The sequence below is a fragment of the Pogoniulus pusillus genome, chromosome 15, assembly GCF_015220805.1.
Source record: "Pogoniulus pusillus isolate bPogPus1 chromosome 15, bPogPus1.pri, whole genome shotgun sequence".
NCBI lineage: Eukaryota > Metazoa > Chordata > Aves > Piciformes > Lybiidae > Pogoniulus > Pogoniulus pusillus.
In genome coordinates, this window is record NC_087278.1 from 5017611 (window position 1) to 5040479 (window position 22869).

The window sequence follows — 22869 nt, forward strand, 5'->3', positions numbered from 1 at the left end:
AATACACTGGCCTAGACAGAAAGATAGAATTTTGGTCAAATTGCACTATGGAAATTGCTGATTTACAGAGAATCCAACAGTTACACTGAAGGGATTGGGAGTTATTTTCTCAGTATACAATAATATGTTAGTGTCACAGTAGAAGCAACTTATCTCTAGGATAGGTTTTAATCACTTGCCCACTGTATTTCTTATTTGTCAAAGTGCTGTTGAGCCAATATCATAGAATCATAGAATCAGCCAGGTTGGAAGAGACCTCCAAGATCATCCAGGCCAACCTAGCACCCAGCCCTATCCAGTCAACTAGACCATGGCACTAAGTGCCTCATCCAGGCTTGGCTTCAACACCTCCAGGGATGGTGACTCCACCACCTCCCTGGGCAGCCCATTCCAATGCCAATCACTCTCTCTGCCAACAACTTCCTAACAACATCCAGCCTAGACCTCCCCTGGCACAACTTGAGACTGTGTCCCCTTGTTCTGCTGCTGGTTGCCTGAGAGAAGAGCCCAACCCCACCTGGCTGCAGCCTCCCTTCAGGTAGTTGCAGAGAGCAATGAGGTCCCCCCTGAGCCTCCTCTTCTGCAGGCTGCACACCCCCAGCTCCCTCAGCCTCTCCTCATAGGGTTTGTGTTCCAGGCCCCTCAGCAGCTTCATTGCCCTTCTCTGGACACATTCCAGTATCTCAACATCTCTCTTGAATTGAGGAGCCCAGAACTGGTCACAGGACTCAAGCTGTGGCCTGACCAGAGTTGAGTGCAGGGGCAGAATAACCTCCCTTGTCCTGCTGGCCACACTGCTCCTGAGCCAGGCCAGGATGCCTTTGGCTCTCTTGGCCACCTGGGCACACTGCTGGCTTGTGTTCAGCTACTATCTACCAGTATCACTAGATCTTCTTCTTCCTGGCTGCTCTCAGCCACTCTGTCCTCAGCCTGTAGTGCTGCTTGGGGTTGTTGTGGCCAAAGCGTTGAACCCTGCCCTTGGCCTTGTTAAATCTCATCCCATTGGCCTGACCCCATCTGCCTGGGGCTTGCTTTAATTTGGTTTATGAAAGTGAACAATAAAGGCATCTGCAAAGTCATGAGGCTTTTTCATTATGAGAATAAATGGTAGCAGAATGCTGTCTCTAGACCTTGGTAGAAGCTGGGTTTGGTGTTTAAGGTTGTGTAAGATGCTTTAGCTTTTCATCAGACAGTGACACCCACAGATTTTTCCACAGCTGTTTTACAAACAACAACAGAAAAGGCAATAAAAATATCAGACTCCCTAGGTAGGGCCATGGATGTCCTGTAGTTGTTCAGAGCAGGTGTTTATGTGAACAGGAGTGGGGCAGGGGAAGGTGTGAGGCTCCTTGAGCATTCAGAGGAGCGTGAGTGAGTCTCAGTTCTCATAGAGCTCAGCAGGGTTCAAAGCAGCAGCCTCAGCCCAGCCTGCTGTTTGCTGCCTGGAGTGCAGCTATGGCTGCAATTAATTCACCAGAGGAGTGAGGAAAGTCTTTTTCTTCTCACTTCACAGATGCTAGATCCCTCTTATTTCCTTTGCTCCTGCCAAATCTTTCCTGTCTGCTGCCACTCTCAGCAGCTCTTCTGTCTAGTGAGCTGGAGATTTTTGCTTGAAGAGCTGACACCACCAGCAAGACCTGTTGTTCTTTTGACTCTTAGTATCCCAGTGTGCATTAAACAGAAGCTTTTTACTACCTGTTCTGCAGCAGAAGCAACTCCGTGGCTTTGTTCTTTTTTTCCCATACTAAAAGCTGTGTGAGGTATGTTGAAAGGAAGTAGTAGTATAAGAAAGCCTTTATGTATAAGATACTGAGGTTCTGGAGTGTGTCCAGGGAAGAGCAATGAGGCTGGTGAGGGGCTTGGAGGGCATGGCATATGAGGAGTGGCTGAGGGAGCTGGGCTTGTTCAGTCTGGAGAAAAGAAGGCTGAAGAGAGATCTTACAGCTACCTGAAAGGAGGTTGTAGTGAGGCCAGAGTTGGTCTCTTCTCCAAAGTAATATGCAATAAGAAATGGGCTTAAGCTGTGCCAGTGGAGGTTTAGTTTGGATATTAAGGAAAAAAAACATACTGAGGGGTTGGAACAGGCTTCTACCCAGGGAGGTAGTGAAGTTGCCATCCCTGGAGGTGTTCAAGAAGCTGTAGATGTGGTACTTGAGGATATAGTTCAGCAGTCGTGGTAGTAGGGTTACAGTTGGACTGGATGATCTTAGAATTCTGTCTTTTCCAACCTCAATGGTTCCATGATTCTAAGAAAGGAAAGGATGGATGGTAATTCTTCCACAGGCATCTGCCCAGAACTTACTGCTGCCAACTGTCATTCCTCTTTACTATATCCTTTAGAAAGGGTAGTAAGTTAGAGGTAGGTAATATAATTATCTCACTTAGCTGTGATGTTTCCACCTTCAAGTCGGAAAGTGAAATTGTTCCTACTTGGGTGCTGGCTTATTTTTCCCTTAGCTGTTAAAATGAGGCCTTCCATTTCTGATGCTGTCAGTTTAGTGCCTCCCAGATTCAGTTAATCTGATCAGGTGGCTGGCAGGGAGATCCTGGTCACTGGAAATAAATGAGGAAAAGTCATTTGAGGGGAACTGCAGGATTCTGCTGTCACTCTGCTTCGAAACACATGGCAGCAGGAAGGCACAGATTTGACATGACTGCAAAGCTGCTCTTATTAATCAACAGATGTGGGACTATGATTTTAATTAGACTTCTGCTGGAATTTAGTATCTGTAGTTGTTTTACAAGAGTAATTTAAGAGCCTTAGAATTGGTAGGAACTGGAAAAAAGCAGGACTTAGTCTATATGCTCTGGGACCACATGAATCAAAGGAAACAGCTGCAGTGATTCCCAGGGGCTTTGGATCACCTCCTTCACAGTTCTGTGAACAGCTGCCCTATAGACTCTGCACAAATAGCTTCTGCTGCTGCTTGTCCATGTTATTTACAGGACAAAATGAGAGGCAAACATTATATTTATAAAGGGATTGTAAAGCTAAGTAAATGAACCTGAATGCAAAAGTAATACCTGAATGAGTTGCATTTTACACCATATTTATGCTCAATTATTTGGTTACAAGCTGCTAACTCCCTTTCAATCTTCTGCCAAGCCTTCTTCCCTACCACCTTTCTCCTGATACAGCTTCAGATGTCCAAAACACCTGCTGGAAAGTTCTAAGTCCCTTGCAAGGTTTTTTACTCATGGTGTAAATTGTTCTGTATAGGATTTTGTTCTGACCTGCAAAAGGATTAATGAAGATAAATCGGTTGTTGGCTTGAGTCCAAACCTGTCTATATTCTAGCTCCATCACTTCCTTCTTGGCATTCTGAAAGCAGAAGATAATATAATGAAGGTTGTTAAACAGAGAAAAATCCAATATCACATCTTATGGGTCTCAAAACCAGATTTTGTAGCTTAATGCTTTTCAGAAATGGTCCTCATTGATAAAGCCTGAGATTGGAATCTTGGCTCAGTTAAGTCAATGGTAATTCTACCCCTGGAGTGGGAGGAGAGAGGAGACAGTTCATCATAAAACAGGTGATATTGGAGAGCTAATATCCACACTGGCACAAAAAAGAGAAGCTGAGGTTATTTTATTATTATTGTTATTATTATTCTAATAGTACAGAATCATAGCACCAACCAGGTTGGAAGAGACCTCCAAGATCAGCCAGGCCAATCTAGCACCCAGCCCTGTTCAGTCAACCAGACCATGGCACTAAGTGCCTCATCCAGGCTTTGCTTCAACACCTCCAGGGATGGTGACTCTACCACTTCCCTGGGCAGCCCATTCCAATGCCAATCACTCTCTCTGGGAAGAACTTCCTCCTAACATCCAGCCTACACCTCCCCCAGCACAACTTGAGACTGTGTCCCCTTGTTCTGTTGCTGGTTGCCTGGGAGAAGAGCCCAACCCCACCTGGCTGCAGCCTCCCTTCAGGTAGTTGTAGACAGCAATGAGGTCACCCCTGAGCCTCCTCCTCTCCAGGATAAACACCTGGTGGGCAGGAGAGATGATGGCATCCTGGCCTGGATCAGGAGCAGTGTGGGCAGCAGGACAAGGGAGGTTATTCTGCCCCTGTACTCAACACTGCTCAGGCCACACCTTGAGTGCTGTGTCCACTTCTGGGCTCCTCAATTCAAGAGAGATGTTGAGGTGCTGGAACATGTCCAGAGAAGGGTGACAAAGCTGATGAGTGTCCTGGAGCACAGCCCTGTGAGGAGAGGCTGAGGGAGCTGGGGGTGTGCAGCCTGGAGAAGAGGAGGCTCAGGGCAGAGCTCATTGCTGTCTACAACTACCTGAAGGGAGTCTGTAGCCAGGTGGGGTTGGTCTCTTCTCCCAGGTAACCAACAACAGAACAACACAATCTCAAGTTGCACTGGGGGAGGTCTAGGCTGGATGTTAGGAGAAAGTTCTTCCCAGAGAGAGTGATTGGCATTGGAATGGGCTGCCCAGGGAGGTGGTGGAGTCACCATCCCTGGAGGTGTTCAAGAAGAGCCAGGATGAGGCACTTAGTGCCATGGTCTGGTTGACTGGCTAGGGCTGGGTGCTAGGTTGGCCTGGATGATGTTGGAGGTCTCTTCCAGCTTGGTTGATTCTATGATTGTAGGATTCTATGATTAAACAAATGTATCTTAACTAGCTGGTAACTCTGCTGTGCTGTGTTTCAAAACAGGCGGTACTTTGGTGAGAAAATTGGGCTGTACTTTGCCTGGCTAGGCTGGTACACAGGGATGCTCTTCCCAGCTGCCTTCATTGGATTATTTGTCTTCTTGTATGGAGTCACCACTTTGAATCACTGCCAAGTCAGGTAATGTGGGGACTTCTATAAGGGGAGTTGCAGCCATGGGTTATTATGAAGCATTTAAGAGATCTTCATATGAATTGTTCATTATTTCATTGTGAACTGTTGAATGGATGCTCAGGAAAAGACTGTCCTTGATTCCCATAACGTACCCAGTATGGAGATTCACTTGCTTTGTGCTGCTGAACTGGCATGGGAGGCAATGTTTCTTGCCCAGCTCCAGCTGCTGATGGTGCTAGCAGCTCAGCATGAAGTAGGGAAAAAGCTGGGCTTCTTCCTTGCTAATGTATCAGGGTGGCAGAACAGAATTTCCACTCTCTTTGAGGCCTTTCCCAAAGATCCACCACAAAGGAGCATTCTTCAGATGAAGAACTTCTGGACCTTCTACTGAGTGCTGCATGTCCACATTCTTGCACATTTAAGAGAGGTCACAAGATGTCAAAGTTCACTTCATCTACAGTCATCCTCACCCTCCTCCCGCCAAAGGTCACTTCTGACTCAAGGAGAAGCTGGAAATTATGAAGCTGTGATGGTTTGGGTGTTACCCATCCCCCTCCCACTTAAGAAAATCTCCCAGACTAGGCTCAGTTGATCTGGCAATTGAATGAAGCTTTCTATTTACAGCTTAGCACAAGATACAAGCAGGTATTTACAGAAATAGACAAGTTAAAAAGTAATACAGAAACACAACAGCCCTCCCAGAAACCAGAGTCCCCAGGAGGGGCTCTCAACCACCCTTCCACCTTCCTCTCACCTCTCTACCTTACCCCAGACTTCACCTTACATCCAAGGCCAGTTTGGAGGGTTGGCCAGGGAGCTTAGGAAGCAGAAGGATCAGTCACACAGACAGCAGGTTAGAGAGAGAAGTTCATGCAGCCCCAGAGCCCAAATATTGACTCTGTTATCTATGTTTGTGTTCTTGTTATTATACCTCTCAGCAAGCCTATGAGTGCAGCAGACATCACCATTGTTTCCTGTTCACAGCCTATCATCTAATTCTTCTCACCAAAACATCCCAGCTAGGCTCAAACTAGCACAGCAGCCTTGAAGAGTTGTCCTCTGCAGTTATGACTGTAAGCTCAGATGCCTTAGTCAGCAAATACTACTTGTACACATCCAGTTATGATCATCTTGGCTTCAGTTACACAGCTTGTCTTGTTCAAGAAAGACTTGAGTGTTAGTGAAACCTGCCAATCCATTTTCAGTCTGATTATTGCTGTGCACCAAACTGTTCATTTGTATTTTTCCTATTTTTTTCCAGTAAAGAAGTCTGCCAAGCTACAGATATCATCATGTGTCCTATATGTGATAAATACTGTCCCTTCATGAGGTTGTCAGACAGCTGTGTTTATGCCAAGGTACGTTATAAACTGTGCAAGTGGAAGTGCTTTCCTTCTAAACCATTTCACTGCAGTGAGCCTGGGTACATAAACTCTTGAAAGAGCAGATCAAGTCCAGCCATTATTAAAGCTTGTTGTCTTCTAGCAAGACTTAGAATCATAGAATTAAACAGGTTGGAAGAGACCTCCAAGATCATCCAGTCCAACCTAGCACCCAGCCCTAGCCAGTCAACCAGACCATGGCACTAAGTGCCTCATCCAGGCTTGGCTTCAACACCTCCAGGGATGGTGACTCCACCACCTCCCTGGGCAGCCCATTCCAATGCCAATCACTCTCTCTGTGAAGAACTTCCTCCTAACATCCAGCCTGTGCCTCCCCTGGCACAACTTGAGACTGTGTCCCCTGAGTTGGGAAAACCCAGGGGGAAGACCCAGGCATAAATGCAGGCTGAGTGCAGAGTGGGTTGGGAGTAGCTCTGAGAAATAAGACTTGGGTGTATTGGTTGATGAGAAGCTCACCATGAGCAGGCAGTGTGCTCATGCAGCTCAGAAGGCAAATCCTATCCTGGCCTGCATCAAGAGAAGTGTGGCCAGCAGGGCAAGAGAGGGGATTCTTCCCCTTTAATCTACTCCTGTGAGTCTCCACCTCAAATACTGTGTCCAGGTCTGGTGACCCACATCATTCAGCAGATCAAGTGAGGTTTTCCTCCTCCTCTACTCTGGTGAGACCTAATCTTGAGTGCTGCCTTTAGTTCTGGGCTCCCCAATTTAAAAAGAGACAGGGATCTGCTGGAGAAGGTTCAGCAGAGGGCTACAAGGATGATTAGAGGATTGGTGCACTGCCTGATGAGGAGAGGCTGAGGCACCTGGGGCTTTTTAGTCTGGAGAAGAGAAGACTGAGAGGGGATTTAATAAATGTTTATAAATATCTGAGGGGTGGGGGTCAGGAGTGGGGGACAGGCTCTGCTCCCTGGGTTAGGACAAGGAGCAGTGGATGGAAGCTGCAGCACAGGAGGTTCCACCTCAACACCAGGGGGAACTTCTTTACTGTAAGGGTCACAGAGCACTGGCACAGGCTGCCCAGAGAGGTTGTGGAGTCTCCCCTGGGGACTTTGAAGGCCTGTCTGGATGTGTTCCTGTGTTCCTCTGTGATCTGTGCTAGATTGTATGGTCCTGCTCTGGCAGGGGGATTGGGCTCAATGATCTCCTTGGGTCCCTTCCAACCCCTGACATCCTGTAAGCCTGTGATAAGAAGGACACAGAGGTGTTGGACCAAGTCCAGAGGAGGGCCAGAAAATTAAGTCAAGGGCTGGCATGCCTCTGCTGTGAGGGTAGGCTGAGGGAGCTGGAGGTGTTCAGCCTGGAGAAGAGAAAACAAAGACAAAGCTGCAGGAGTGGGGACAGTACATACCTTAGAGCTGCCTTCCAATACCTGAAGGGAACCTACAGGAAGGCTGCAGAAGGACTTGCCATAAACCCTGTCTAGTGACAGGACAAGAAGGGATGGTTTTAAGCTGAAGGAGAGTAGATTTAGACTGGGTCTTAGGAAGAAGTTCTACAGTAAAAGGGTAGTGAGACTTGAATAGGTTGCCCAGGGAGTTTGTAGATGGCTCCTTTGTGGGTCTGTTAAAGACTAGGTTGGATAAAGCCTTGAGCAGCCAAATCCAGTTGAAAGTCATCTCTGCCCAGGCTGGGGAGGTTGGTGTGGACATTCTCTGAGGTCTCTTCCAACCTAAGCCATTCTAGGTCTTAGTCTGACTTTTAAAACACTTGAATGCTATCTACACTTAAAGATTCAGCATTTTCAGAGGTCATGTCCTGTGGTGTCCTTGACATTGACCTTTATCTCATAAGCTGTTCTTCATACACAGCTCCATAAAACCAACGCTTTGGGTCTACAGCGATGGTGTTGGCAAGAGTCAGTCCCAAGCCAGGCTGGCAAATAGTCCTGTCAACGTGCAGGTGCATTTCACACATCAAGGGAAGGATCCTCAGGCCTGTCAGGCCAGCTGTACTCATGATCACATTGATTTTATTAGGTAAAAATACAAAGCAAAGCCTTATTACCAGCAAACTGATCTCACTGTTAATTGCATCCCCCAGGTAACCCACCTTTTTGACAATGGAGCTACTGTCTTCTTTGCTGTTTTCATGGCAGTCTGGGGTAAGTTTTTGCTTTGGTATTAAGGAATTGCACATTTAGTCATTTTTTTCCTTCAAGATTGTGTGTTATAAGGGGGGCAGTTGAATCTGAGTTTGAGGTGAAATGCAATGAGGCTGATGTAAGAGTTATTGAATAATTTATTGATTTATACAAAGAGAGTCCCCCCAGACTTATTGACAACTGAATGCAGTTAGCAGAACTATCTTACAGGACAAGGGAGGTTATTCTGCCCCTGTACTCAGCACTGCTCAGGCCACAGCTTGAGTGCTGTGTCCAGTTCTGGGCTCCTCAATTCAAGAGAGATGTTGAGGTGCTGGAAGGTGTCCAGAGAAGGGTGAGATGAAGCTGTTGATGGGCCAGGAGCACAGCCCTGTGAGGAGAGGCTGAGGGAGCTGGGGGAGTGCAGCCTGGAGAAGAGGAGGCTCAGGGCAGAGCTCATTGCTGTCTACAACTACCTGAAGGGAGGCTGTAGCCAGGTGGGGTTGGTCTCTTCTGCCAGGCAGTCAGCAACAGAATGAGGGGACACAGTCTCAAGTTGTGCCAGGGGAAGTACAGGCTGGATGTTAGGAGGAAGTTGTTGTCAGAGAGAGTGATTGGCATTGGAATGGGCTGCCCAGGGAGGTGATGGAGTCACCATCCCTGGAGGTGTTCAAGCAAAGCCTTGGTCTGGTTGACTGCATAGGGCATTGGACTGGATTGAAGGCAATAGGAAACAATAATTTCTGGAAGCACAAAAAGCCTTTCAAACATGCCCTGAGCATGCCCAGACTCATGGATTCTACCATCCCATTCTGAGAGAAATGAACCCCTTTAGAAAATGGTGCTAGGTTGGACTGGATGATCTTGGAGGTCTCTTCCAACCTGCTTGATTCTATGATTCTCCACCACATTGTGATGCAGCAAAGGCCTTTGTCATTTCCAGGACACGTTTTTCAGACACTGAGAGAAACAATATGGGCTTGATTCTTTTCTGCTTATGCAGAGGGAAAACAGAAGTGGTTGCAATCAGGTTTTTATGTGCTGATAATTTTAACTAAGATGAAGACAAGAATGCATTATGTAGTGTCTGTGGTTGTATTCTGGGGCTTTTGTAATTGTTTTTCAACCTGTCACTCTGAGGTCTTTACTAGTGTTTCGAGCCTCATTTTAGTCTAAGGTAGCTCAATTTAGTGTTTGTACTAAAATGAATTCATGTTTTGGTTTTGCTCACCTTGCAGATAGGCTGCAGAGGCTTCAGTACACATAAGCAGGTTGTAATGAAAGCAAAACTCTGATGAAATAAAGATTTAGGTGAATGACAAACTGATCTGAGAGTGATCTAACTGTTGCCATGGAGGCTGAATTTTGCCCATAGGACAGTTTTGAGGACTGAGCTGCGAGGTGAGTTCTGAAGCAGGGCAAGCTTAGGACAGGGAAACTTAGTAAAAGACTTGGAGTAAAGGCCAGTGAGAAATTCAGAATTCCAAGCAGTATTTTAGGAGAGGACTCAGCATCTGGTTTCAACATGGTAACTGGGGAAAGGGAGACCAGCAAGTGCAACTGTGTCCTGCTGAGCTGCCCAAACGCAGAAGTAAGCAGCAAAGTGTGATCTAAGGCATTAGTGGTGACTTGCCTAGAGAAGAAGCAGAGACATTCCAAAATGCAGCACCTCTTAGAAGAGCTCAGCAGCAGAATCTAACAATCAAAGGTGGTTATTTACAGCACATTTTAAAGTATTAGCAAGGGAAAGTGCACACTGACCTGGAGAGAGGGAGAAGAGCATAGCACAAAGCGAACCCAGTGCTGTGCAGGTCTTCCTGTTTGCTACTTAATGATTGGAAAATAACTTTCTAAAGAGGCTTTAGGAACAGCACATACTTGCTCTGACAGGAACTACATTTACTAAATGTATTAGGTACAGATCCCTCACTGCAGGTGTGTGAAAAACAAGAAAGAACTGAAGTGCAGCTCAGCACAGCCCTACCTGAGAGGTTCATGCCTGCGGACTCGCGCCCACTCGAGTCCTGCTCCCTGCTGCTCTTTGCAATGGAAAGAAAGTGGTGGTAATCAATCAGGTTTGTTCCTCCCAGGTCTCCAAGAAGTGCAGAGCTATTTGTATAGGCTACACAGAATAATTCAATGTGGGCCAACAGGAGAGAAGCAGCTCCATAAGGCAAGGAATGAACAGTGTGGGGGGGGGGTCAGCAGCAGTGGAGAGTCCTTAGCGCTTAGGAGTTTTGCTGATCCCAGCTAATCACACTGCAAAAAGGCATAGAAATGGTAGGCTCAGGAGATGAAATTGACTTGCTTTGTTGGACTGAAGCAAAGCAATTGGTGACCTGGGGGAACATAAGCCCAGCTTTCAAAAATATGGATGACAGGGATAGATGAAAATGCCTTCAGATCAAATAGCTGCCTCCTTAAACGTGCATTTCAGGGAATCACAGCTCTCTGGAGGTTTAGGCTCCTTTGGAGTCATTCTGGGCTCATTTTGGGGTATTTTAGGCTGATTTGGGGTACTTTAGGCTCCTTTGGAGTCCTTTTGGGCTCATTTTGGGGTATTTTAGGCTGATTTTGGGTCCTTCAGACTCATTTTGAGTCCTTTTAGACTCATTTTTGGGTATTTTAGGCTGATTTTAGGTCCTTTGGGCTCATGTTGAGTCCTTTTGGGCTCATTTTGAGGTGTTTTAGGCTGATTTTGGGTCCTTCAGACTCATTTTGAGTCCTTTTAGACTCATTTTTGGGTATTTTAGGCTGATTTTAGGTCCTTTGGGCTCCTTTGGAGTCATTTTGGGCTCATTTTTGGGTATTTTAGGCTGATTTTGGGTCCTTCGGGCTCCTTATGAGTCCTTTTGGGCTCATTTTGAGGTGTTTTAGGCTGGTTTTGGGTCCTTTGGGCTTCTTTGGAGTCATTTTAGGCTCATTTAGAGGTATTCTAGGCTGATTTTGAGTCCTATGGGCTCATTTTGGGGTATTTTAGGCTGATTTTGGGTCCTTTGGGCTCCTTTTGAGAGGAGGCTGAGGGCAGACCTCATTGCTGTCTAGAACTACCTGAAGGGATGTTATGGAGAGGCTGCTGCTGGTCTCTTCTCACAGGCAATTGGACACAGAACAAGGGAGAATGGCCTCAAGCTGAGACTGGGGAGGATTAGATTGGACATTAGGAAAAAGTCTTTTCACAGAGAGGGTGGTCAGGGACTGGAGTGAGCTGCCCAGGGAGGTAGTTGGGTCACCAACCCTTCATGTGTCATTTGGATGTGGTGCTTAGGGATATGGTTTAAGGTGAATCTTGTCGAGTTATCGGTTGGACTTGGTGATCCTAAGGGTCTTTTCCAACCTGGGTGTTTCTGTGATTCTGTGAGATACTTTAGATGTGGAAAAATATTGCCAGGCTGTTGTAACTCTGTTAGAGCTGACACTGTGCTAGCTCAGGAACAAAGAGCTTTATCCTCTCCATGGTTATCAGCCTGATGTCTTTCAATGAGCAATAAAGGGAAAAGCCAAACCTCCCAGAGGTGGCCTGTCCATTGATTCATGCCAGCTTCAGGAAGCTTCTAGATTCTTTTAACAGAACAAAGTTTAAGAAACTGAATGCTTCCTTGGTTGTTCTTTTCATCACTAAATGGAAGCAGAGCAGTGTACAGGCATATGAGACTACTTTGAACTCTGTACAGCACAAACTGTTTAATTGTCAGCTGTTGGTGCCACACCACATTCACAAACTCATCTAATGTAGCAAAAATTACCTGAATTAGAAAGGTGTAAGGCAAAAGTTCCCAATTTGAGGCATAGGAAGTTTCATGTAAACATGAAGAGGAATTTTTTTCGCTATGAGGGTGACAGAACACTGGAATAGGCTGCCCAGGGGGATTGTGGAGTCTCTCTCTCTCTGGAGATATTCAAAGCCTGCCTGGATGTGTTCCTGTGTGGTCTGGTATAGGTGATCCTGCTGTGGCAGAGGGGTTGGGCTGGATGAGCTTTCAAGGTCCCTTCCAGTCCCCAACACTCTGTGCTTCTGTGAATTCCTCAGCAGTGCTTTACAGATTTGCACATGCACAGGAATGTGCTGCTTCTGGATTCTGGTTTCTCTGCCTTCAAAGAAGGAAAGTTGCTACTTTATCTACAGTAACCCCAAGAAACCTTTAGCTTCATCAAAGATCTGCTATATCTAGTAACGATGACTCACAGGGAGAATTTTCTTCTTGGAGAGTCCTCCCTTGGCTGGTTAGAAATCAAAGAGTCTCATTTAGCACTAAATGAAGTTTCTAAAGCCTCCATCACACTTGGAGCAAGCAAAGTAATCCTTAGAAAGCAAGGCTTTTAGAAAGCAGTTTTGATCACCAGCATGATTTGCTGTTCAAAGAAGCCCTTTTCTGCAAAGAAATGACTTAGCAGCTCTATTCCACTGCTCTGTGGTAGTCATTAACACTTTCTTGACTTAAAAGTTAAAAAATCCTCCTTTTTTTTGTTGTTTTTTTCTGTTTTCCAGCAACTGTTTTTCTGGAGTTTTGGAAAAGAAGGCGAGCAGTGATTGCTTATGACTGGGACTTGATAGACTGGGAAGAAGAGGAGGTTTGTATTGCAAAATGTGCTCCTTAATTTGTAACAGAAGGAGACTGGGGGTTAAATGTAAGCATGGTTTGGGTTTGGTTTTATTTTCCACTTTATTCTCTAAGCCTTCACAAACTGGGAAATAAGCATTTTTCTCCTCAGTTGTTCCCTCTGGAGTTCATCAGGTCAAACTCTCCTCTCTTTTTACACCTTTGCTAAATCTAAGTTCATTTCAATATATTAGTGGCTGTTGTTGTAGGAGATTCAGCTAATAAAAATACACTTTGGGGGGTGCTAACAAATTTTGCATTTGAATCCAAGGCAATTCTTGACAGGGTACCATGAATGAGGTTTAATCTAGGTCTTTTTGTAGGATAGCCACTAAGAATGTTGATAGAAAGCCTGGTGAGGCTTGTACCTGCTTCTGAGCATTTGCTGTGCTCAGCATTACTGGGTGTCATTACCTGGGTACAAAGCTTCATGCCACAGTTTCAGTTTTGTGTGGCAAGGTATCTGCAGAAATAACATTTGCATTATCTTAATTGACTGGGGATCTCAGGAGATAGCCAGAGGCATGGATGGGTGGATATGATAAGGATTCCAGTGCAGACTGTAAAAGGTAATAAAATCTTAGCATAGAGAGAGCTGCAGGGGAAAAAGGATTCCTCATGTATGAGACAGCAAGTCAGCTGGCAGAGCTCATGCCCACTCTGTAGGGTGCAGTTCTCAAGTGCCCTGCTTCAGTGCTGTCACACACTCTCTTCTTCTGCACACCCCTGGGCACACAGGAATGCTACCTGCATAGTTTCTCTTGCTAGATTATTGTCTACTCAGCATTCAGCCCTGCTATGACAGGAACAGCTTGAGCAAGGCACAGTAAGAGCAAGGTGTTCCCCTGCCTCAGCAGAAACATGCTTAGCCTTTGTAGATGGCTTGTGTAGGACTTGTTCCCTTAAGCACACAATTAGTTGCACAGGCATTGCTTTGCAGCTGAGCACACATGTGTGCCTCTCAACTTGCTTTAACACCATGTTACCAGGTTGCTCCTTGAATGTGGAAATTGACTGTGTGGAGAAAATGCCTTCAGAATTTAGGGAAATAAGAATATGACATTACATTATTTTTTTTTTTCTCCCTCCAGGGGAATGGTATAAAAAGGATGTTGGGTTTTAGGACATCTTATTTCTATTCACACTCCAGAAGCTTGTATAAGCAGTTAACATTCATCTATTCAATGCAGTCATTTAAAGTTTGGGCATTTACAACTTTCAGTTAGTCAAAGCTCAGTTAAATGCAGCTGAAGGGTTATAAGTGACTGAAATTAGGCAGCTGGGTTCATGGCCGGGTGCTACTTTGAAGCTAGCTAGAATGTTTTGATGAGAAGAACTAGATTACAGGCTGTGAAAGGGAAACAATGATGATGTCTGCTGCACTCATAGGCTTGCTGAGATGTACAAGAGCTAGAGCGTGAATATAGATAAGGGAGTGGGGAGTTGCTCTCTGTCCAGACTGTGAGCTGCATTCTTCTCTCTCTAACCTAACCTGATTAGTCCACCTGCTTCTGCTTCCTAACTCCCCTGGCTGACCCTCCATTCTTCCTTGGGCACAAGGCAATGTCTGGGGTAAGGTAGAGAGGTGAGAGAAGGTGGAAGGGCAGTTGAGAGCCCCTCCTGGGGACTCAGGTTTCTGGGAGGGCTGTTGTGTTTCTGTGTTACCTTTTACCTTGTATATTTCTGTCTATAACTGCATATACTGTAAATATCTGCTTGTAGATTGTGCTAAGCTGTAAATATGAGCTTCATTCAATTTCCAGAGCTGGCTGAGTCTAGTCTGGGTGATTTTTAAAGGGGGGGTATGGGGACACAGGTAACACCCAAACCATCACAGACTGTTACAGAGCATTGTAAAACTTGACCTAATGAATGTGGACTGCCAGCAGCTCTGAGAGTCCATCACAGCCTGGTGCTTTCTCTCACCTCTGACAGCATCCTTGATGTCAGACTTGGGTTGAGGGCACATGGCTGTCGGTGAACCTCCTGGGTGGCAGGACAGTGGGGCAAGCCCTACTGCAGCTGAAAACCATCAGGTCTGACCTGAGCTAAGAGTGACCACCCCTGTCTTGTGACAAGGCTGTAAAGAGATGTAATGAACTCTCTCCCCAAGAAATCCTCAAGTCTTACTTCAGAAGAGAGTCTTTTATGGCAAAGCTGCTTGATGTTGCTGCTGCTAAAAGCTGATCCTCCTAACAGCATTGCCCAAGTTAGGAAGGAATTGAACAGTATTAAGTGGCATGGCTGCTTCTTCAGCTGAGAGGTTTTTGCTGGTAATGGGGAAGGTTGTTGCTAGGTTAACTGGGAAGTTAACCTAGCAAAAAGTAACTGGATTGGGAAAAGAGAGGGGTTTGGTTTTGTTGGGAGTTTTTTGGTGTTATGTTTTTTGGTTTGGTTTGATTTTGGTGTTGTTGTTGTTGCAGAATTCCGTTATCAACAGGGTGATATCAGGTTCCAAAACTCTGTGATGTCAGCTTTAAAATGACTTTGTCTTACAGCCATCTCATCTGCAAGAGCACTGTTTAGATGAGTGGCTAATCGGGGAGTTCACTAACTACTTCTGAGGCTGCTTCACGGGTGCAGTGATTTATCCTGCTTCTCATGAAGGAGACCTCATTTCCCAGCTCAGCTTTTACAGCAGCTGGGCCAGCTGCTGAAGATGTAACTCTCAATAAGAGTGCTTTGATAAATGGTTATAAGTTTCCTACAAAATGTTTCCCAGCTGTGCTGTATGTGAATGTTGTCTGTCTGTTCTTCAGGAGGAAATACGTCCGCAGTTCGAAGCCAAGTACTCCAAGAAGGAAAGAATGAACCCCATATCTGGGAAGCCAGAGCCTTACCAAGCATTTGCAGATAAATGCAGCAGACTCATTGTTTCTGCATCTGGAATATTTTTTATGGTTTGAGAACTTTTATTTATTTACCAGTTGAAAAACAAAACCACAAACTAACATGACCTCTGCTGAGAGAATATGGGACAGGGATCTGCTGGAGAGGGTCCAGCGGAGGGCTAGGAGGATGATGAGGGGACTGGAGGGCATGGCTTATGAGGAGAGGCTGAGGGATCTGGGGCTGCTTAGTCTGGAGAAAAGAAGACTTAGAGAGGATTTGATAAATGTTTATAAGTATCTGAAGGCTGCCAGGATTTGGGGGACAGGCTCTGCTCACTGCTCCCTGGGATAGGACAAGGAGCAATGAGTGTAAGTTGCAGCAAAAGAGGTTCTGCCTCAACACAAGGGGGAACTTCTTTACTATAAGGGTCCCAGAGCACTGGAACAGGCTCCCCAGATAGGTTGTGGGGTCTCCTTCACTGGAGACTTTGAAGGCCTGTCTGGATGTGTTCCTGTGTGATCTGTGTTAGAGAGTATTGTCCTGCTCTGGCAGGGGAGTTGGACTCAATGATCTCCTCCCAACCCCTAATATCCTGTGATCCTGAGATATTGGATATGACTGCTTGAAAGTGAAATCATCTCTTGTATGTTTGCTGCAGGCTGAAAATCTGCACATAGCAAATCACCTGAGGTTCTTTAAAGTCCTACATGGCTCCTGTCTTCACAGATTCTCACAGATAGTTAAGTCATTCCTTGAAGGCTGTGAATACAACACTGTATGTAGCACCACACAAAATCACTGAATCCATGCCAGGGGCTAGAAGGGACCTCAAAAGGTCATCTTAGTCCAACCCCCCTGCCAAAGCAGGATCACACATGCTGGAGTAGTGTTGCTACCACACTTAAGCACCAGCTTCATCTGACTAAATTAACTCACTGATTTCCTTGCCTCCTCTGTGTAGACAGTGAAGAGTGATGGGGAGAAATGCCATGATAGAGGCAGTTGCTCTTTGTAAAGCCTAAAGAGAGCCTAACTAATATGTCTCAAGGGCTTAAAGATACTAATGTGTCCCAGATTTCAGTGTAATGAGTAGATAAGGAGAGTTCATGTGGGTAGTGTAGTGGAAATGGAGAAACACACATTCCTTGACTAAAACAAGGCAGCTCCCCCCCTTTCCAAAATGCAAAACTAAATGCAGCAGCCAAGTCTCTCCTAGCAGAGAGCTGATTGTCCTCCTGCTGGAATGCTCCCATCCTCTCATTTCACTGAAGCTCTGACTTGCTGCTGTTCACATGATAACAGTGATAGGACTGCTCTTGAAAACACAGCTGGCATCAACTTAGACCCTTGTGGAATTCACTAGGGCTTTTCCAAGAGGCTAGAAAATGATCTATGTGTACTACTTTAAGAGCTATGGAGACAGGTAGGTGAGCTAGCTCAGCAACTTGGTGTTTGGATGAGGTAGAAGGGGGCAGAGCAGAGATGTTATAAGAAATCACAGAATTAACCAGTTTGGAAAAGACCTCTATGATCATGGAGAAATGGTGGCTTCAAAATTGGAGAAAGCAGTCTTGGACAGGAAAACACCAGAGAAGTGATGTGGCACTTGGGGCTATGGGCTAGTGATGAAGGATGCTGGGATGAAGGTTGGACTGGCTGATCCTGGTGGTCCTTTTCACCCATAGCAATTCACAGTGATTAGATGTTGTGCTTAGGGATTTGGTTTAGTCCAGGACTTGTCAGTGTGAAACTAATGATTGGACTCCATGATCTTGAAGGTCTTTTCCAATCTAAGAAATTTTGTGATTCTGTGGTGGAGTCTCCATCTCTGGAGTCATTCAAACCCCACCTGGACACTGCCCTGCTTCAGGTGAACTTACCCTGGCACTGTCATTGGACTAGATTACCTCCAGAGGTCCCTTCCAACCCTGACCATTCTGTGACTCTGTAAAGTCAGAAGCATTACTGAGATGAACTGAGCTCTGCTATGTCAGGTGGAGAGACAGAGACTCATGGAGAAGTACTGGGACAAACACTGGGCATGAGGAGCCAACATGCTGTCTGAGACAGACCTGGAAGGCACATCTGCTTAGAACTGGTTCTAGACCTGCAACACTTTGCACATTCCCTCTGCTTCTTTTCCTGAAGAGGGACAATTTCCACTCCCTACCCTTTGCTCTTGTTTATCTTCTTAGCTTAGTGACAATCTTGCTCAGAGTGTCAGAAAGGGCAGCCTGGCATGCAATTCAGCATGCACCACAAATTGTGCCCATGCAGCCCTTGAAACAGAACAAGCATTACTTTCACTGAAGTAGTTCTTATTGCTGACATAGCTTGGGCTTGCAGTGAATTAAAAAAGCTCTGAATTTAGGTAACAAACTCCCCCTCCCCATTTAGGTAACAATATACCTTAAAAAATTAAAAGCTTTAAGCACAAGAGGAATATGCTTAGCAAAACTTCAAGTTAGAGCAGTGCTCCAGATTTCACAGCATCAGCTCTCACAGTGCAGTTACCAATAGAGCTTGAACCAGTTAGTTGTCCCCTGCCAACAAAGGGTATTCCCTCAGTGCTTCTCTCAGCACTATGCAGGGAACCCAGAGAACATCCTTCACCTTCACACAGGTGTTTCTTTTCTTCTACACTGCCATTATGTTAAGCCATTTTGTAACTCATCAAATATGAAACCAACTTGATTGGCAGTCAGTGCTTTCAAAATCATTTTGCCGTTTGGTTGGCTTAGATATGCTTCAGTTTTGATAGGTTTGAGTTGGTTAGCTTAGATACACTTCAGTTCTGATAAGGTTTAAGTTGGTTACCTTAGATATACTTCAGTTCTGATAAGGTTTAAGTTGGTTAGCTTAGATATACTTCAGTTCTGATAAGTTTATCTTAGATATGCTTCAGTTTTCATAGGTTTAAGTTGGTTAGCTTAGATATACCTCAGTTTTGATAAGGTTTAAGTTGGTTACCTTAGATATACTTCAGTTCTGATAAGTTTATCTTAGATATACTTCAGTTTTGCTAGGTTTAAGTTGATTAGCTTAGATATGCTCCAGTTTTGATAAGTTTATCTTAGGTATATTTCAGTTCTGACAAGTTTAAGTTGGTTAGCTTAGATATGCTTCAGTTTTGATAGGTTTAAGTTGGTTAGCTTAGATATACCTCAGTTTTGATAAGGTTTAAGTTGGTTACCTTAGATATACTTCAGTTCTGATAAGTTTAAGTTGGTTAGCTTAGATATGCTCCAGTTTTGATACGTTTATCTTAGATATATTTCAGTTCTGGCAAGGTTTGCGTTGGTTAGCTTATAGATCACTTCAGTTGTGATAAGGTTTAAGTTGGTTAGCTTAGATATACTTCAGTTCTGATAAGGTTTGAGCTGGTTAGCTTATAGATAACTTCAGTTGTGATAAGGTTTAAGTTGGTTAGCTTAGATATACTTCAGTTCTGATAAGATTAAGTTGGTTAGCTTAGATATGCTTCAGTTTTTATAAGGTTTGAGTTGATTAGCTTAGATATACTTCAGTTCTGATAAGGTTTAAGTTGGTTATCTTAGATATACTTCAGTTTTGATAGGTTTGAGTTAGTTACCTTAGATATGCTTCAGTTTTCTAAGGTTTAAGTTGGTTACCTTAGATATACTTCAGTTCTGATAAGTTTATCTTAGATATACTTCAGTTTTGATAGGTTTAAGTTGGTTAGCTTAGATATACCTCAGTTTTGGTAAGGTTTAAGCTGGTTAGCTTAGATATACTTCCGTTCTGATAAGGTTTAAGTTGGTTACAATAGATATACTTCAGTTCTGATAAGGTTTGAGTTGGTTAGCTTATAGATATACTTCTAGTTTTGACAGGATTGAGTTGATTAGCTTAGATACACCTCAGTTCTGATAGGTTTGTTGGTTAGCTTATAATTATACTTCAGTTTTGATAGGTTTGAGTTGGTTAGCTTAGATATACTTCAGTTCTGATAAGGTTTAAGTTGGTTAGCTTGTAGATATACATCAGTTTTTATAAAGTTTAAGCTGGTTAGCTTACAGATACTTCAGTTCTGATAAGGTTAAAGTTGGTCAGCTTACAGATACTTCAGTTCTGATAAGATTTGAGTTGATCAGCTTATAGATACTTCAGTTCTGATAAGATTTGAGTTGATCAGCTTATAGATAACTTCAGTTTTGATAGGTTTGAGTTGGTTAGCTTAGATACACTTCAGTTTTGATAGGTTTAAGTTGTCTCTGCATAACCTTGGGAAGCACCAATCCTCTGTCTCCTGAAGAATCTCTCATGTCTAATGAATGGCTAAGGGGCACTGTGTCAGAGTTTCTCTGAGATGAATCACCCATGCTAATTTCCAGCTGCCTGTCCTTTAGGTGGCTTGCTAAACCGTGGCATAAATGGGTCACAGGTGTCATTTAGTGCTCAGCTGTTGCATGTGGAGCATCAAGCACTTTAGCAGCCCAGCTCAGCTGCTTGGCTTTCACATTACAGCTGCAGAAAGCCTCACCAGAGAAGAAATTATGAGGGCAACTGAATTGTTTACCTTCCCTAGATAGAATCTCTCAACAACTGCAGCAAGAAACATCTTCCTAGGGTTGTTGCTGAGGCAGGGCTTACAAATGGAGATGTTTTTCCTCTAAGTGTGAAGTCCCTCAAAGCACAAAATCCATTCCAACTACCACACAATCAAGCTGGGACATCATCTTGAGACCAGCCTTTGCACGTGGTGGGACAGGCATGTAAAGAAAGCAGCTAATTCCCAGAGCTGCCACCACTGTTTCCCACATTAGTGCCAAGGAACAGGTACACTTGCAAGGAAGTCTTTAAAACTGAAAGTTATTTTTAATGTGATTTCAAAGCTATTTTGCACTATGGGAAATTAAGAAGGATTTGGCATGAAGAATATTCACCTTGAAAACTTTCTTTGGAACCAGAATGGATGTGGCCTTTGAGGCTTGTGCTTGGTTGCTTTAGTTTTCAGTTTCAGGGAGAAGTTAACTCCTGTTCTCTTGAAAGCTTTCAGGTTCTTCTCTCTGCTTTTTTTCTCCCTTCCTCTAGATCTGTGTGGTGATTGCTGCTGTTTTTGGCATTGTTATTTACCGTGTTGTGACTGTCAGCACTTTTGCTGCCTTTAAGTGGGCTTTAATCAGGAATAACTCTCAGGTTGCCACTACAGGAACTGCAGTCTGCATCAACTTTTGCATCATCATGCTGCTGAACGTGGTGAGTAAAACTGATGTTGCCCAAGCTATACTCGAGCCATCAGGTCAGTAGATGTAGAATCAGAGAAGAGTTTTGGTTGGAAAAGACCAAGAGCATCAAGTCCAACCCTCATCTCAGCCTGCAGACCCCCAAATGCTTTTGTTTCCCTTTTCAGCAGGAATCTGCTGGGGCAGATATTACATTATTCTTTGTGGATAGCATTCACTATTTATATAAATCATAGAATCAACCAGGTTGGAAGAGATCTCCAAGATCATCCAGTCCAACCTATCCCCCAGCCCTGTCCAATCAACTAGACCATGGCACTAAGTGCCTCAGCCAGGCTTTGCTTGAACATCTCCAGGAATGCAGACTCCACCACCTCCCTGGGCAGCCCATTCCAATGCCAATCACTCTCTCTGACAACAACTTCCTCCTTACATCCAGCCTAGACCTGCCATGGCACAACTTGAGACTGTGTCCCCTTGTACTGTTGCTGGGTGCCTGAGAGAAGAGACCAACCCCACCTTCAGGTAGTTGTAGGCAGCAATGAGGTGGTTCTGTACATTGCTGTGCTAGCAAAGTGTCTTCTGTCAGCTCCTCTCTACAAGAGATAAGTGGCCTTTTACGATCAGTTTTTTTGTCATTTCCATGTCTTAGAGGGGAGGAAAGATCAGCCCACAAACTGTTCAGGTACTGCAGCCAGAGTGAAGTGGCTTTGCCCAGTCAGTAGCAAGCATCTTCTGCTAAAACATGTTAAGTCTTTGCTCTACAAGATCTGCTGACTTAGTTCCCAGGGGAAAGGTGAAATGTTTTTTCAGGCCTGCACATGTCTGAGTGCTGGCTTGAAGCCTACTTTCTTTTCTGTGCAATACCCAAGCATTTCCATCATCTAAAAAGTAACTTTAAGCCTCACATTTATGTAGCAGGAAATTCCAAGGGGTTTTGCTTTAGGGCTGTGCTTCTCCCTTGGCACCAGCAAGACTGGATTGGCACTAGGACAGTCTGCCAAGAACTGAGATGGGACTATAGGCTGAGAAAGGGCAGAAAGAAGGTGTGGAAGCTGTTACTCTCTCTGAATTTGTACTGAGGACCATCTTCTATGTAATTTTTAATGTACTGTTCAATGTCTGCAGTTTTTGGGGGCTGTCTGTAACCCAGCTAGGGTACAGATGGGACTATAGGCTGAGAAAGGGCAGAGAGAAGATGTGGAAGCTGTTACTGCCTCTGAATTTGTACTGAGGACCATCTTTTATGTAATTTTTAATGTACTGTTCAATGTCTGCAGTTTTTGGGGGCTGTCTGTAACCCAGCTAGGGTACAGATGGGACTATAGGCTGAGAAAGGGCAGAGGGAAGATGTGGAAGCTGTTACTGCCTCTGAATTTGTACTGAGGACCATCTTTTATGTCATTTTTAATGTACTGTTCAATGTCTGCAGGTTTTGGGGGTTGTCTGTAACCTACCTAGGGTACAGGGGAAGCATAGAAGGAATAAAAGGGATCTATAAATATCTTATGCCAGTGCAGCATCTGTTTCCAAGCTTTCAGTGCAAGTCATTGTATATGCAGCCAGGCAGCAACAAAGAAACACTGCAGAAATGAAAATATTTGGATCTTAGAGTTATACAGCTTAAAGAATTTCTTTAATAATGGGAGACAGCTTGAAGGTGCCTTTTGAGAAACTCTATTTCCTATAATACATCAAACAAGTGAAGCATTGCAAAGAGAGACTCCTTAAGCCTTGTATTCATTACCGTGCAATAAACCACAGCCTTTGGACTGGATATAGCTCATGGAAACAGAAGATTCCCAAAATATGAAGCTGCAGGAGCTCTTCAGAAGGGCTTAAGAACATAATCCCTGACTTCTCATGGTGGATTAATGAAGTTTCCTGAAGGACAGAAGTGGAATTTCTATAGGGGAAAAAAAAAATCCTCAGTAGTAGTTCAGG

The 22869-nt window shown here is 44.5% G+C and overlaps 1 protein-coding gene across 6 annotated transcripts in view; it reads left to right on the forward strand.

Annotated features, from left to right (window-relative positions):
• ANO4 (anoctamin 4) overlaps window positions 1–22869 on the forward strand; it is a 231837-nt gene that overhangs the window by 173672 nt on the left and 35296 nt on the right. For all 6 annotated transcript variants that reach the window (XR_010304974.1, XM_064155007.1, XM_064155008.1 and 3 more), the window contains 6 exons: window positions 4674–4808; window positions 6064–6160; window positions 8246–8306; window positions 12775–12857; window positions 15646–15786; window positions 20774–20938. Coding sequence is in view for 5 of the 6 variants with exons in the window: in XM_064155007.1 (XP_064011077.1) it covers window positions 4674–4808; window positions 6064–6160; window positions 8246–8306; window positions 12775–12857; window positions 15646–15786; window positions 20774–20938 (682 nt within the window). In the remaining variant the exon portion in view is untranslated. The remainder of the gene's footprint in view (window positions 1–4673; window positions 4809–6063; window positions 6161–8245; window positions 8307–12774; window positions 12858–15645; window positions 15787–20773; window positions 20939–22869) is intronic.